Source organism: Anser anser (genome assembly GCF_964211835.1).
Source record: "Anser anser genome assembly, chromosome: 19".
In the NCBI taxonomy this organism is placed as follows: Eukaryota; Metazoa; Chordata; class Aves; order Anseriformes; family Anatidae; genus Anser; species Anser anser.
Window position 1 is genome coordinate 12250982 of NC_139740.1, and position 15690 is coordinate 12266671.

A 15690-nucleotide genomic window follows, 5' to 3' on the forward strand; every position below is an offset into this window, starting at 1 on the left:
CTAGTCTCCTGAAGCAAGAAGGGGAGGAGGGCACTGCGAGTGTGTGACCTGATAAGTCTTTGAAGTAGAGAAGTGTTTTTGAATTGCAACTTTTCAGACATGAAAGGTTTGCTTAGAAGGTCTGAAAACTAATGTATTGCAACTAGAGGTGTTCCAAAGGCTGGTGTGAGTGAATGAAACCTGCCTTTTTTTTTTTAGATGTTTTAAAGAATGCCGTAAGCTGTGCTCATGTTACTTGTGGCAACCTGCTGAGACAGTTTCAGAGATAAGAGAACATTGTGAAATGAGTTTTGAGGGAAAAAAAGTACCACGTGTTTTACTTAAATGAACATATTTTTGCAATTCAAATTGGGAATTTGTTCTGTTTCTGGTGTGTTCTACAACTGTGTATCTGGAGTGCTTTCCTTTGGAGTGTCAGTGCACATCAGTACTCACAATGTCCAGACTGCAGCTTTGGCCAAAGACAAGACCGCAGTCATTGCTTGAATCTTTTGGTTTTCCTTCTTTTTGGACAGAAGTTATGCAATTGTCAAATCAGTGCAGGTAGTCTTCAACCTCTCTGGCTGCTATTGGTAATGTTTTCTGCCCTGCCTCATGTTCTTTTTCACCAGCAAATATGTTTTTTCAGACTATAGTGTTTTGTGATGACGATGACAGAGAGGTATATTCAACTCTGAAAGCAATCCACAGACATGTATCAATAATCATCAACATACAAAAACCTTGGTTTAGAAATTCTAACCTTTTGAAAAAAAAACTTGAAAAGCCTACCTGGAAAGAAATGTGTACATCCATAGGGCCTCCCACGGCCTAGTCAGTAACAAAACACTTGTCTGTCTCCTGTGATTTGGACTAACTTGAACAGATCGATTTCCTAATGATTACAAAATTCCCAATCTGGGTATCCAAAGTGGTAGTTCAGAAGTGAAAATGTATGCAAGTTCAGCTGTTTGAGCAAGTCTGTTTCCTGCGAGTCTGTGTTGCAAAAATCCACAGTATTTTAAAACATTGAAAGTAGTCATATCTTCAAAAATATATTGAATGACAATTATTTTAAATTTAGAATTTAAAGATAATAATCTTTGTAATCCACTCCATCAGTTATTTTTTGCACTGCTACTATGCAAATGTTGATTGAAGGAGTTACATGAAATCTATGCAGGCAATCAGTATAGCTGTCATAGCCATCACCAAATGAGCACTGATACAGAATCATTTCTGCTGGAGATTAGCTGAGAAATAAAAGAAAACAGCCAATTTTCTACCATACATTTAAGAAGTTCTTGTTTAATTTATATGTGCATGTGAATCAAGCTTAGAAGAGTTGAAAAGTTTACATGTTCTAGATGAAAGCACTTTAGATGCTTTATACACAGTAGGCTAATGACAGATTTTGGGGAAAGAGAAATACTTAAATCAATCAAAGAGGTCAGAAGTTTTATTTAGAATCATACATGCATGCCAAAGAGCTGTGTGGCTGAAGAGCTAAAAGGACTGGGAGGTTTCTCTAATTCTTTTGGACTAATTAATGACTTTTTGATGTGGCTACAAAATGAAAAGCATAACCTCTGACTTATTTTAGAAAGGTCGGGCATGGACTTCTCAAGTGGTGTTTTTTGTTTTTTGTTTTGTTTTGTTTTGTTTTTTTCCACAACACTCTCCTTTTTTCTGCTCTTAGGATAGCTTCATAAGACAGATAAGCAATATTAAGCATATTAAGTGGTTTAAGATGAAGCCAAAATTGATCTATTATCTACGAGGATATACTTGAACAAAATTTACTTAGAAATATTGGAAAAATGTAGTTAAAATCGGCTCTGAAATTATTCGGCCTGCACCTGCCATTTCAGTGTCATTTTATCTGCTCAGTGGTACCCACTACGAAGCCACAAAAACTTTGCACAGGACTCAAAAGCTACCTCTGATTTGCTGACCTTCCATTTCAGAGTGCCAAACATTTTTCACCAAGCTTTGAGTGGAAGCATTTTTGATTACTGATTTTGATCGTAACAAAGACGTGGACCAAACAACAGCTATAAAGTTTCAGCTGATATCCAACTAGCAACAATTAAAACAAATAAGCAAAGGAACACAGCCAAACCAACCCGGAGTTGCCTCCCACGCCTTTTACACCTTTGTTTTTGTAGCACAGGTTCCACCACAGTGCTTAAGCACCTGGCACATCTCCTGTTAACGAGGTTCTTAGTGAACCTCACAGAATTTCTGGCATCTCCTGCATCTCCCTTTGTGCTCTCTCAGCATCTGCTGGACCCTTTTGGGGTTTCTAGTGTGTGCACCAACAGGTATCAGTATTTATGCATGCGTGTGTACATTGTGGGAAGAGTGTTGGGCACAGTGATGACTGCAATTTAGTTTTAGAGACACACCAACTTCCACAAGAGCTTATTCACTCATGGAAATCCACAAGGTGATGGTGTGGTGACTTTGAGTGCTGGCTCAGGCCAGCAGCGGCCTCCAGGCCGGTGGCTGAAAGGGGTGACAAGGTGACTTCCATCACCCCAGACACCACAGCGTACGTGGGCACTAACTGCATTTCTTAACACAGCACAACCGCCTTCAACACACATCTTTACCTCCCCGAATCTTTATTTGTGTGTTTCCTTTTCGTGCAATACAAGCAGAACTGGCCACAGCTCCTTCTGTGCGCTCCCAAACCCACCCGCTCCCCAAAAATCCTCTCAGAGCTCCCCTCAGAAGCAGCGCCCCCACCCCGGGGCCTAGCGGCCTCCACAGCCGTGCCCGCAGCGCCGCTCCCGCCCCTCGCCCCCCTCAGGGCGCCGCCGGCCCCGGGGCCTCCACAGGGCCCGGGCCGGAGCCGATCGCGTCTCTGGGCCACCCCCGCGGCACAGCGCGGAAACGGAAGGGGCCAGGCCGGGGCCGGCTGTCAGCGGAGGCCGCCGGGAGCGGGGGTGGGGTCGGTTTGAACCGTTGGCCGCCGGCCTGTCCCCGCACCGGGGGACCGGGAGCCGCCGGCCCGGCCCGGCCCGGCCCGGCCCTTCCCGTGCGGTGTCACCCCGGGCGCCTGCTGCCCCCCAGGGCAGGGCCCGGGCGCTGCGGGGTAAAAGAGCGAGGTAACGCGGGCGATGGGGACCGGGGTAGCGGTTGGGGTCGGTGGGGTGACAGCGGCCAGGGGGAAGCATCAGCTTGGCTGTCCCTCCGAGCTTGTCACCGCGGGAGGTGTCGCTGAGGGTGGCAGCCGCTGCAGATCCCCTCAGGAAAGCCCCGCAGGCGGCAGCGCCGCGCGGTGAAACCGCAGGTAACCACCCGGAGGAGGAGGAGAAATAAGGAAATAGCGGCTCTCACCCTGCGGGGACGGTGCTGGAGTCCCGGGCCGGCTGCAGGGTGGGCTGGGCTGGGCCCGGCTCTCCCAAATCCCGGTGCTGCTCAGGAGCCGAAACACGCAGCAAACCCTGCCTGGCCCCCTGGGAACTCTGTGGCCAGAGAGCTTGGACAAAAAGCTCCTTTTTGGCTGTCTTTTTGTTTTAACAGGATGTTTAATATTCTGCCAATACATGCTAGTTGTGCTACTTCCAAGTCTGCTTGGTGTTTTTCCTCCAGTTGCTTTTTTCCTCTTAATAAAAAAGTTTACAAGTTTGCTAACTACAAGGAAGATAAACTAGTATGAACGTGGCTGTTACATAAATTAACGTAGGTGCCGTTTCTTACAAATTGTGCTGACTGAATACCTTTTTGTGTGGCTGGCTATTTTCAAAACTAGACAAGCGTGTTCTTGTAGAAGGTTTAATTGAACATCATTTGTAATGCAAACTACGGTTCTTTTTGTGTGAATTTAATGAAAAAGTTTCCTTTTCTATATAGTTTCAAAGGATGTCTTGGCATGGCCCAAGATGAATAGAGATCATCATAGAGCGGTATGCAATCTCATCTACTTCAATATGAATAATTTTGCAGGTTACTTTGCGCTCTTTCAAAATGAATGGCGAAGAAGAAACGTGGGAAAAACTAGATGCAGAATTTGATCACTGCGTTGTGGATATGAAGCCTCATGTTCTAAAGCTACAGCATAGGTCAGGTAAATGTCGTAAAACGTGTATGTAGAGAAACACTAATAACAAAACTCTAGGTTACTGGTAATTATTATGTGTACTTGTTTCACTTTAATGATTAAATTGACGCTTAATGCCTGAAGTTACATGGTATTGTAAGTTATACCCCCCCCCCCCCCCCCCCCCCCGAAAAAAAAAAAAGTTTAGGTTGCTGTTGCTATTATTGTTTTGAACTTACCTGTATTATATTGTTGACTGCAAATGTGATTTTGCGTAAATATATTAGTTTCTGTGTTTTTAAAATTGAGTAGAAACTAAAAGCTTTTAAAAGGCATTAATTCTGAGATTGCATTTACCAAATTGCAAATATTTTTTAGAAGTTTGTTTGTTTTTTTTTAATTTGGGTTAGGAACTTGTAATGATATAAGTGTCAATTCATAAATAACGTTTTATGAAGCTAGTGATTAGGAACAGATTTATTATTATTAAATACATGCAATCTACAAATTGAGGCCTTGATTTGTGAATATTTAATCATATAAGTAGTTTCATTATCTGGCAACAATGCTTGTGTAGAGAATTTTAGAATGAATGAAGACTCAATGTGTTCATAAAATATTATTTCTCATACAAGCTGTATGTTTTAGTTAAATACATCACCTTGCAGTGAGTAACAGCCCTCAGTTCCTGATGATTTGAAGGAGTTCAGAAATCTTTGTCATTTGTGGGCTCTGTAATCATTAGAGATTTAATCTGAACATGCTGCTTTTAGAAGTCATGTAAGCTTCTAGTAAATGTGAATCTATAGAAAATAATTTCTGAATGGCAGAAATCTGAGCTATTGTTAAAGACATTTTAAATCTAGGTACTTTGGTTCAGTCATTCGGTTTTTTTGTTGACTTTGCTTTAAACATTTGTGTAGAAGGTAAACATCTACCAAAACAGGGTGACCAGTAATGGCTTTTGTTATTTCTGTGTGTTCAATTTTCTCTGATTTATAGTAATATTATATATATATATGCATATAATATTTTTTAAAATTTATTTTAGAACGACGAAGATGTGCACTGTGGATTAAAAAACTATGCGAACCCTCAGGAGCAGGTACAGGAGTAGCGGGAAGGAAGAATCGGAACCTGTATGCAAGACTTCTGCTCCACATGCTAAAACGGGGTTTGTTAGAAGGTCCTTTTACACACAAACCAGAACCAGGAATACTGAAAACTTTACCTTCGTACATGGTGAGTGTAACTTTTTTATCAGTTAAACTTGCTTAAAAGTATTCTGAAAATACTTTAAAGTCTTTGATTTGGCATAAATGTGAAAAAACTTGAATGAATCGAGTGGATTTGTGTGTTGGATACATTTATGTTGTACGTCTTGTAACTAGTGTTAGAAATATCTTTATACGCAAAAACCTTTTATGAGAGACCTGTTTCTTCTTCAAAATTCAGCTTCTAAGGGGGCTTATAAAAATAGGTGTCCTGAAGGAACAGGAAGATGATTTCTGTATAATTTTTTCAAAGGATGTAATAAAAAAACCTAAACTCTTTAGGCTGTATTTTGTCTTAAACAGCAGATATCCTTGTGAGTGTGGAAGTGTGACTGGTGTGACTTAAGCAGTCTTCCATTCTGCCTTTTGCTGTGAACTCCAGCCATTAAAACTTTATGAAAGAAAAGGTGACGGTATTTCTCATAGGCATTGTAAAGCGTGTAGTTTTCTGAAGACCTGAATATAGTGTGGCAAGTATCAACTTTACCGAGAAAGTGCAGGACCTGTCCTAACTCATACTAAAGTTACCCGTACTGAAAGAAGTAAAGTACAGGAAAACACACCATTGCTTGTTGTACTAATCCCCATGTGTAGGAAGGGTTATATTTGCATACCTCCTTGACTTTACGCAGAAAATAATTCATATAGTGTAGATATTCCTGCAAGAAATTACATTAGTAGTGTAAAGAATGTATTTGTGTAAATATAATACTGATTTTGTATGTATTTTTTAACTACAGTCAATTTATTTTGATGAACCAAATTCACCAAGAGTTCGGAGTAGTAGCCCAGAGTGCTTACCTGACTGGGTAATGGGAGAACTAGGAAACAGTGAATCCAAACATGAGGAATTGTCGAAAATATCTTCTAAAGAAGAATCATCTTTAGCGACATCACTTACATATGGGTAAGATTTCTTCATTTGCTTTATTCAGTATTTGTTTCATATTTAACATATACTTGGCTTGATAAGCTCTGCTTGTTTGAATTTGAATTCATTACACTTTCTCATGGGCTCGTGTTGAATACAGTATTTGTACTTTATATACAGAAATTTCATTAATAGCTTATATCTTAATGATCACTGTTCTACTTTTTCTGTTGTTTCGCTCCTCTGTTATGTTTACTTCCTGTAAGTCATCTTCCAAATCTCATGGTTCTATCTTCTCCCCTTCCTGTTATTTTCCTTTCAGTTACAGACAATATGGAAAATCAATAGGGCAAACAGTTTGGCAAATATAGCAGTGACTGAAAAGAAGGCTTTATAGTGATTTGGTCTGATGATTACCATGGGTACTCAAAGATGGCCCAAAGAGCCCGTTTCCTAAATGATCTCTGTCCATATTTTTGCTACGTTCTTATCTCACTTTATGGTAATAGTATATCCTCTGTAGACTTCGGAAGTAGATAATAACTATTGTTCTGACATTCTAAACATCTATCAAATAAGCTGATACTCTGATTATGTTTTTCAGACTTCAGATATTATGGTGGCAAAGCACAGTGGTCGCAAGGCAAGAGACAGAATTCATACAAAAATACTTAATTGGGAGAGGGAAGCACAGACAAATGCACAGGCAGGAAGGAAGAAGTGATGTGGTAAAAGACGATGTAGTTGAAGACTCTCAGGCCACATTTTTCTTGAAGTAGATCAGAACAGTTACTATCCCCCTGGAGTTCCTGTGCAGTCTTCTCTTTCCAGTTTCTGTACATCAGCATACAAGAGTGGTATTAATTAATGAAGCTGAGGTAGATTAATCCTCACTGTTTCTATGCAGTTAAAATAAATGGAACATACAATAAGCAAATGACAAAAAACTTGGGGAGAGTAAATGTATAATATTTTTTAAAATATGTTCTCAGATGATAATGCTGAAAGGAACTTCATGTAAAATAGTTTTTAGTGGTTTTTCTCTAGAGAGAATAAAAACAGGAACAAGCATACGGGTGGTAAATTTAAAGAACGTTCTGTTGTTCACGGTCAGAAGTTGGAGGAAATTGAGTAGTGTATCTCTGAAGATCAGCAAGTTTTGTTGTCCTGTGACAAAGAAAGAAAGGTTATGGATTTGATGCATCTTCTTGCAAGCGTGATAGTTCTTCTAATAAAAACTTCTTGGCCTATTTGTCCTGTGTTTCATGATGGCTTCTTTAGGAAATAGCAGAATTTCTTTTTCTCATTAGTCTTTTGAATCTTGGATTACAGGTCAGAAGCTGTACTTTTCAAAACTTGAGGATAAAAACTCAGAACTGCTGTCTGTGGGTTTGTTTGCAATAAGTTTGTCCTTGTCTGTACAATCTCTCATTGAGTTTGATTTAATATATTTTGATTTACATCATGCAGTGTTAACGACTAGGACTCTCTTTGCCTGTATCTTGCATGTTTGCCATTAGGACAACACAAAATTTTAAGTATTGTTCATCTGCAGCTGTACACCAGAATCCTGAGTATTTGTATCTGTATCTTGTTCTTGCAATCCATTGGGACAGCCTCTTTGTAAGTTTGCAGGTGCCAGCAAGCTTAAGCAACGTCTGTATTTCCAGTCAACTGGGTATAGAGCTCTTTGTTTTCTATCCAGCTTACAAAGCAAGAAGGTAAAGGGGTGAAATGCATCAGGTTATTAAGTCTTGATTTCCTTATGGCTTAGAAAAATGTCTCTGCAGTATCAAAAATGTACCAAGCTGGTCAATGAACACTGTTTACATAGGCTTTTTTTTTCTGTCCTATTTTGGTGGGAATCTTAGATAAATTTAATCTACATTCTATTCTTAAATATTTCCTTTCCTTCAGTTTTTCTTATATAGTGCTACTTTGTACTAATGATCAAGTTCTATGTTCATTTTTACATAGCTGCATTTCAGTCATGAATGGATTTGCCTTTTGTTTGCTTATTTTGACGTTTTAGTTAATGTTTAAACTCTCAAATCCTTGCAGAAAAAAAGCACTGTTACAGGTAGCTCTGAATTATATTCACACCCTAAGTAAGCTCTGTACAAGAGGAAGTGTTTGCTCTCATTCTCTATGAAACTTCTGGTTTGGTTTCACTGCATTATGAATATGCTCATAGGTTTTGTTTCAGAAGACTAAAGCTTTTTGATGTGTTCAGTTATATTTTTCATAAGTGTTATAATTAGCTATGTTTTACGGACAATTATGTTTATAGTGTACATTTCACATTCCTTCTATCACTGTGCTCAGTCTTGCAGTTTCAAGTTGTTCAGCTGTCATTTTTACAGGTGACAGGCACTCTTGCAAGTTATGTCATGTTAATATTCAGTATTTTGAAACTTTTCCTCTTATGTATCCATTAATTATGCAATTGTAACACTCATTTAAAGAGCAGCAGTCCTATTTCCAAGTCCTACAACATTAATACTAAGGGGTCTTCTGTTTGCTTATACCCTGATATGACCATGCCGAAATATCATTCGGGCCTAATAATGTGGAGTTGTGCTGATAGAGGTTAATTACTTCTAATACCTAATCTGGCATTGATACCTGTACCATGCCATGTTTGCAGCATTTAAAAAAAAAAAAAAAAAAAAGCATCTAATTGCTCTGAGTTCCTTACTTGTAGTGTCAGCTGGGGTGTTATTTGAATAGGATGTGAGGCAGCATACTCCTCCCTCTGTATCCAGCTTGTGCTTGTCCACTTTTGAGGAAGGCTGAGGCACAAGCCTGCCTACTCCCTCCCTTGTGTTCTTTACTATTTTTTTTTCCTTTTCTCTACCTGGTTTATAGTAGGATATTGGAAGCCTGTCCCCTTTTGCCCTTCCATATCTGAACCCAAGATTTAGCTAGGTCTCGCAAAGTTCCCTGAGATGTGGGCAGGATAGTGAAGCTTTATTTCAATTTCCTTTTTTTTTTTTTTTTTTTTTTTTTTTTTTTTTTTTTGGTACCGTGGGCTTTAGCAATATCTACGGTGGGGATCAACAGCTGGTTTCCAAGGCTCTGGTAAGTTTTCAGGAGACCCATGTTGCCCACTATACCATGCCAGGCGAAGCAAGTAATTGGTTTAATGAGTTCTGGAAGTGAAACCTAGCACTATAGGCATGGTTTTGCTGATGAGTACTCAAGCTGAGAATGGAACTGTGTATAAGGAAACGTGAATTTGTGTTGGCACTTGCAAATTTTGATATCCCTGTAGATTAACAAGAATTAATCTTTAAGGCAGTGAGAAACTATGTTAAATGCGTGAGTTATGTGGGAAGAAATACCAAAGGTGAATGTTTCAGATATTATGTTTCATGGGGACAGTTTCTTTAATACTTATTTACAAGTGTCTATATTAAGATTGTGTTTTTCTTTGAATTTGTAGTTTTGAACGTGCCGTCAGTGCAAGTAAAGAGATTAAGTATAAAAATCTTCTGGAATCTGCAGTTTGTAAAGAGCCAGCAGATGGGGATCTTGTTACGTTTTACTTGTCTGTCTACTTCAGAATGTGTATTAGGAAAGCTGTGTCCATAGGCGTGTGATATATTTAGTTTGATGGAAATTTTATGTTCCAACCATGACTTAATTCTTACAGATGGGCTAAAACATTTTCTCAAGGCGAAACAGATATGCCAGTGAGACATGCTTATGAGTAACTTCTTCATGTTTGTTTATTCGAGATTCTCTCCTCTAAAAGAAGCAGACAAATGCATAAGCTTTGTTCAGTTATTTTTATATTACAATATACATGCTATGTGTGAAGATCTTGCCTTTTTACATAAGAAGCTGCTTATCTGGCTAAATAAAAAGTATGTTTGCTCTCCTTCCAAGTAAGATTTGTCTAAGACCAAGCAAGCAGATGCTAGAAAGCTGCATCTTTAATATGAAACTTGAGAGAACAGGTTTTAGTAATATGTGGTTAGGTTTGGACAAAAATCTGACCCTTCTGACTGTAGGAAAATTCTACTGTATTTTTGTAGCATTACAGATTATGCCTCAAAAACATTGTTAAACGTCAGTGTGTGGCTGTGCTATACCGGGAGGAACCAGTGAGTTTCCCTTACTTTGTTCCTAGTAGGAAATTATTTACTAATCTCTTTTATTAGCAGCAAATTGCTTCCTTCTCCCATGCTAGTTCAGTTTTTGCTGAGGCAGGTCAGAGAGCTAGCGTCAGGCCTGACCATTCTTCACTCACCTGCTGTGGAAGGAAAAATAAATAATCTTACATAACATCTTGTGCTTTCTGGAGCCTGACTCAATAGCAGAAAGCTAAAGGGAGTGAATGGGTGGTATACATTTGGAAAGAGTGGAGTTGCAGCCCATCCTTAGTGGTCTTTGCAGAGCCTGTTTATAGAGAAAAAGTGACTTCCTTTTGAGTTCCCTTTCAAAATAGCAAGTGCAGAACTAAGACTATATCTAATTTTCTTCATTCCTTTTTCCAGTTTAAAAATACTACAGGTAGCTTGTTGGCTGGTTTGGATATTTATCTATAGTCCTTAATCTCTCGATGATAGGAGCATGAATTCTTTTCTTTCTTGTTTTAAATGAATGAAACTTTAATTGCTAGGTAACCTGAATGTTGTTTGGAAAAGTCCATTGATAAAAGTGCAGACTTTCAGTGAAAGACAACAAATCTTTGCCTTCTAGTAAGATGATTTTGTGTAAAATGAAATTTTGGTTAAGATATGTATGATTTAGAATGCTAGAGAAAGTCATTGTATTACTATGTTTCTTTTCAGCTTTTTTTTTTTATCTCTAAGTCTTTTCTAACTAAACTTATCTAATTTACTGCTAGTAATAGTTACTTTGCATCCATGTATGTTGCTCATGTTTACTGGTGCTAGATGGGAAGATATGCTTCCAGTTGTTATATTTCACAATTCCCTGCTGTTGTGATGAAAGCTGGGCTGGTGTGCTTCATGAAAAGCTTGTGTATGTCTTCCTAGAAGTGACTAGTTTATATTGTACATCCAACGGTTGTCTTTCACTTCATAAACACTTAATTCATCTCAGTGTCTTTTGCCATATCTTACAGTCTAATTTTCTGCCGGATGGAAAGAATGAAAGGCATTTTAATGGTCTGACTTGATTTTAATACTATGTAGCTAGTCACAGGAAGGTGGATTGACTAACAGGAGTCTTTAATTACTTTAATACATTCAGAATTGACACCCGAGTATATGCTGAAAGGTGTTTTGCTACCGTTTTGGATCCTTTGCTGTATCAACCTGTTTAACAAACTTTTAGAGTTCTTGCGTTGTTTTTGTTGTTCTGTGCTGTTGTTCTCTTCTTTCCTTGTTCTGTGACTGGGAGGCATCTCTTGTCCAGGTTCATGAATGACAGGTATCTTCTGCTACTTGAAATCTCTTGTACAAACACTTTATGTTAACAGCTTTTTCAAAGCATCCTTGTGTCCTTTTTTTCTGTACTGGACAGAGTACTTGTTTATTCTGTGCTATATCCGGTATTGCTTTCTGGGCTTTTCTTACTGTCCCTCCCATGTATATCACTATAGTCCCTGAAAGAGAGCTGAAATGAGGTGCAGCTAAGGTAATATATATGACTTGTTTCTTTCACATGTTACTCTTCACCCTGGCCTTTCAAGTCATTGCTTTTCTGTTGAGCTGTTTTTGTGGTTCTTGTCCTTGTCTTCAGGTTTATATGTTACATGAAGATATACCTTGAGCTAACCTCATTTTTAGGAATTCCCAGACTAGACTCCCCTGTGGTGCGGACAACCAGCATCATCATTCCTTTTTTGTTCTCCGAGTTGTCAGACTTTATCCTATGCTGTCTCATGTGCTTAGGAATTTTGTCTTAAAAACGTGTTCTCTTAAATCAGCCCTCTTGGTGAACTTAGGTTTATTCTAAAATCTGTTGAGAGATGTTGAGTAACGTAGTAACTGAGAAATGCAAAAAACACTTCTTAATATACCATATATATATATATACTATTTTTGACCTTTACATCTGGATAATCATCTACTGTCGTAGAAAGGATCTTATTAAGGGTAAGCTCTGTTGTGTGCCACAAGCATTAAAATTATTTTATTTTTGCTTACTTTTGTTATAACAACAGGGAGAGATTCACGTTCAATGGGAAGCCAACATTAAGATCACAGTCTACGAGTCCTCCTCACCGGACAGATGAAGATAACCTAGCTGCATCGCTGTCTGTAAGCTGCTTCTCCTTCTCGTAATAAAACCTGCTGTAGTTTCAATGAGTTCTTTTTATATATTCCTGTAAAGCTGTTATTTCCAAGTGCATGACTCATGATCCCTGTGTACAAATGGAGATATTTAGGAAGGAGTGACATGGACTAAAACTCATCAGCATCTGCCCTTTGTGCACAGGAAAAAATTTCTGGTAGGATACTCTCGATTCATCCTAAAGGTTGAGCTATGTTTAGTATAGTGTGTTTAATGTCAGATGTGCTGTTATCCACAGGCTTTGCAAATTGGCTGTATTGACATCATCTTGTATTTGCAATAATAGATTTTAAAAAAATCTGCATAGATGGATTTGGCTCTCTTTAATGACAGCTGACCTTTGTGTGAATTTTGGACAGTTTGTTTTATCAAACTCTCAACAACTAGCATTATATCTGACTGAAAGACAGCAGTCAGACTTCAAGTGAAACTGTTTTAGTCCAAACTATTTAATGGTATTGTATAACAGCAAGCATTTGAAACTAAAATTACTCCTGAAAAATTAAAGCTATCAAAACATATGATGTTGCTGTTCTCTTTTACAAATGTGTTTTGTAGCCTTTTAACATCCTGTGTTTGTTACGTCAGAGAAGTCCATCTCCTCTAGTTTCTTCACCGTAGTCAGTGCATTATTTATAGGTCCCACACCTCCATGAAATATTTTATTTGCTGTATGTATATTCTAGATCTGCCCACGTTTATTTCTTGGTTGTATCAGAGGAACAGCTTAGAACAATTGCAGCTGGGAGTGGGCTATTGACTTGCGAGCAATTCAGATAGACTGTTCTTACTTTTCTTTACTGGGCGCAAATAAGAACTCCTGAGGAAGTGAACTGCAGATAGGTGAAACTGGAAGCTTGTATGGCTCTCCCATCAGCTGCCAAAGACAGTTAGGTATGGCTCATTTCTAGAGTGTGTTCCCTGAAGAATGGAGTTTTGTCTTACTTATTTTGTGAACACACCCTGTGTAGAGCAGGCCATTGCTTTGGAATTAGTAAGTAAAATAAAGAGCTATATTAAAGTGAGGTGGGAGGGTGATTCATCCTCCTCTGAACTCCTTGCTAGCACACTATGCTACTGGTAACTGAGCTATTTAGATTAAAGCTGTGACAAGTACCATGACAGAGTTAGGAAGAGCAGAGTAGGCATTACCAAATTTAATGAGAAGCTTTTTTTGCACTATGTCTCTATCAGCTCTAATGATATTTCGTTTGACTTTTTATGTTCCAGGACCATCATAAAAAAGCCACTGCTTTGGATGACAGTGACCTCGAAGCACGTCTCAATAGTTGGAATCTCGGGGTAAAATAAGAAGTGCATTATTTATTTATTGGCTTGAAATGCAGACTATATTACTAAAGAGTTTTCATTACTGAATTTAGTCGTCAAAATTTTGTGTAGGAGTCAGTTTTTCAGAAATGAAATTATAAAGCTTGAAAATGCTAATAATGAATATATGTCCTCTGAAGAGGAAAAATGTTAAAATGCCTTATTTCTAAGAAATAATTTTAATATATTTACTGATAAGTCAATGAAAATAATACCTGATGGTCAAAACCAAATGTCATACTCTGGTAGAAACACAGACTGTTTCTAGTAAACTTGAAAACATTACCTTGAATTTAAGTTAGTATAAATAGTAGTTTGGCTTTCTACGTGTGTGTTATTTTGTTTGTTTGTTTTTAAATATAGAAATATAAAATTTGTAAGCCATTAATGCAGCTTAATATTTTTGGTTAGGCTTTGCCTCCTGTTGGCAAGGTTCAAGAGGATTTTCAGTGAATTAATCTCTTTTCTTCCTTTTTAATAACTAGAATCTTTAGTCCAGGCGGTGGGCTGTTCCTGATGGAGAAAATAGGAAAGCACAAAAATTCCTCGAGTAGGAGTCAGAGGTGTTTCCAAAAAACTTGATGTAGACATCAGAGTAATTTAAAAACATGGAGGAACAGACAAGTGTGGTTACATTTAGGAATAAAATGAGTTTTATTATGGGGAACATGAAATCCTTATGTAGGTCATGTATTTCTAAGGTCACATACTGAATTTAACATTGCACTATAGTTGCTGCTTGTGGTTCTAATGCGTTTTTGCTTCTGTGATATGCCTACATCAGTAGCTCAGACATTTTAAATTTTAATTAAAAATAGTGTGAAAAGTTTTGGTAAATTTTGTGCTTTCTCCACTAAGAGGTCAAGGCTTAACAGACTGTATTACGAAGAGTTCAGATATTTGTTGTTAGCAGTAAGAACTTCCTACATGAAAAGTAAAACTTGCATCACTTTGCTAATATTGTTGCTTCTTATGAGTAACAAGATATTTTTTTTTTCGTTTGCCTTGCAGCATTTCTGATTATCTCTATCAAACATTTTATTGTTCAAGGTCTTTGTATTCTAGGCATCCTTGGTTAAATGTTTTTTTTTTTAAAAGTTGAGTTTTGATAGTGATTAAATTTGCCTTTCACACAATGAATACTAAAACTAGCTAATTTTAAATACATTATAAAAATGTGTTTTTCTTAGTGTTATTGACTCTTAATCTAAACCAATGTGGGACTATGAAGCGTTCGTGCCTTGAAGTTGCATTTGCAATGTAGAAAAGAAAAAATTGTTTTGTTGTTTGAAGGGAAAAGTGTCAGAGCCAGGAGTTTAGACAAATTCAAGTAATCTTTGGCCATGCTGTTACTTTGAACTTGATTTGTTATTCCTTAGCTATTTTAGAATATATTTAAAAATTCCTCAACTATCATATTTTATTAACAACTGCCAATAAACTTCTGCATGCTGTTGCAAATTTAGTGTACTTCATAAATGGGACATGCCCACCTTCCCTGTAGTTATTTCTTGAGAAGTAACTAAATATCATAAAATATATGTAGTGTCAGGAAAATAAACTTGCTGAATAAGGGAATTATTTCCTTAGAAACTATCTTGCTGTTTTCTCCTAGTATTGGCTAAACTTGTAGGTTGTACACAAACAATTTTTGGATTTAAAATGTAAGTTATGTAGAGGAATAACAATGAACTAGACCCCTACATATTCTTACCCAACCTACTTAGGTTTTTTCACAATGCTTCTGGTATGGTTTCATTTGTCATGGTAGCCAATTTCAGGTGTGACAAAGCCAGTCTTTTAAACATCCCAGGAAATTCAATGCTTCATCTTAGGTAGGAAGCATACAAAGAGATTGTACCCTGGGGAAACAGCAAAAGGGTTTTTAATCAGGGAGAACATCACTTTTCGTTATTGAA

At 37.9% G+C, this 15690-nt stretch overlaps 1 protein-coding gene across 9 annotated transcripts in view; it reads left to right on the top strand.

The window, feature by feature from the left end:
* The first annotated feature begins 2360 nt into the window (after nucleotides 1-2360).
* Nucleotides 2361-15690, top strand: part of CEP112 (centrosomal protein 112) — a 163328-nt gene continuing 149998 nt past the window's right edge. For 3 of the 9 annotated variants that reach the window (XM_083804902.1, XM_083804904.1, XM_083804908.1), the window contains exons 1-6: nucleotides 2364-3092; nucleotides 3934-4054; nucleotides 5079-5269; nucleotides 6042-6208; nucleotides 12312-12408; nucleotides 13673-13744. In XM_083804902.1, coding sequence (XP_083661028.1) covers nucleotides 3955-4054; nucleotides 5079-5269; nucleotides 6042-6208; nucleotides 12312-12408; nucleotides 13673-13744 — 627 coding nt within the window. In that variant the 5' untranslated portion in view covers nucleotides 2364-3092; nucleotides 3934-3954. Of the gene's footprint in view, nucleotides 3093-3132; nucleotides 3278-3933; nucleotides 4055-5078; nucleotides 5270-6041; nucleotides 6209-12311; nucleotides 12409-13672; nucleotides 13745-15690 lie in introns of those variants that run through there. The other 6 variants (XM_083804907.1, XM_083804906.1, XM_083804909.1 and 3 more) reach the window with 6 other exon arrangements.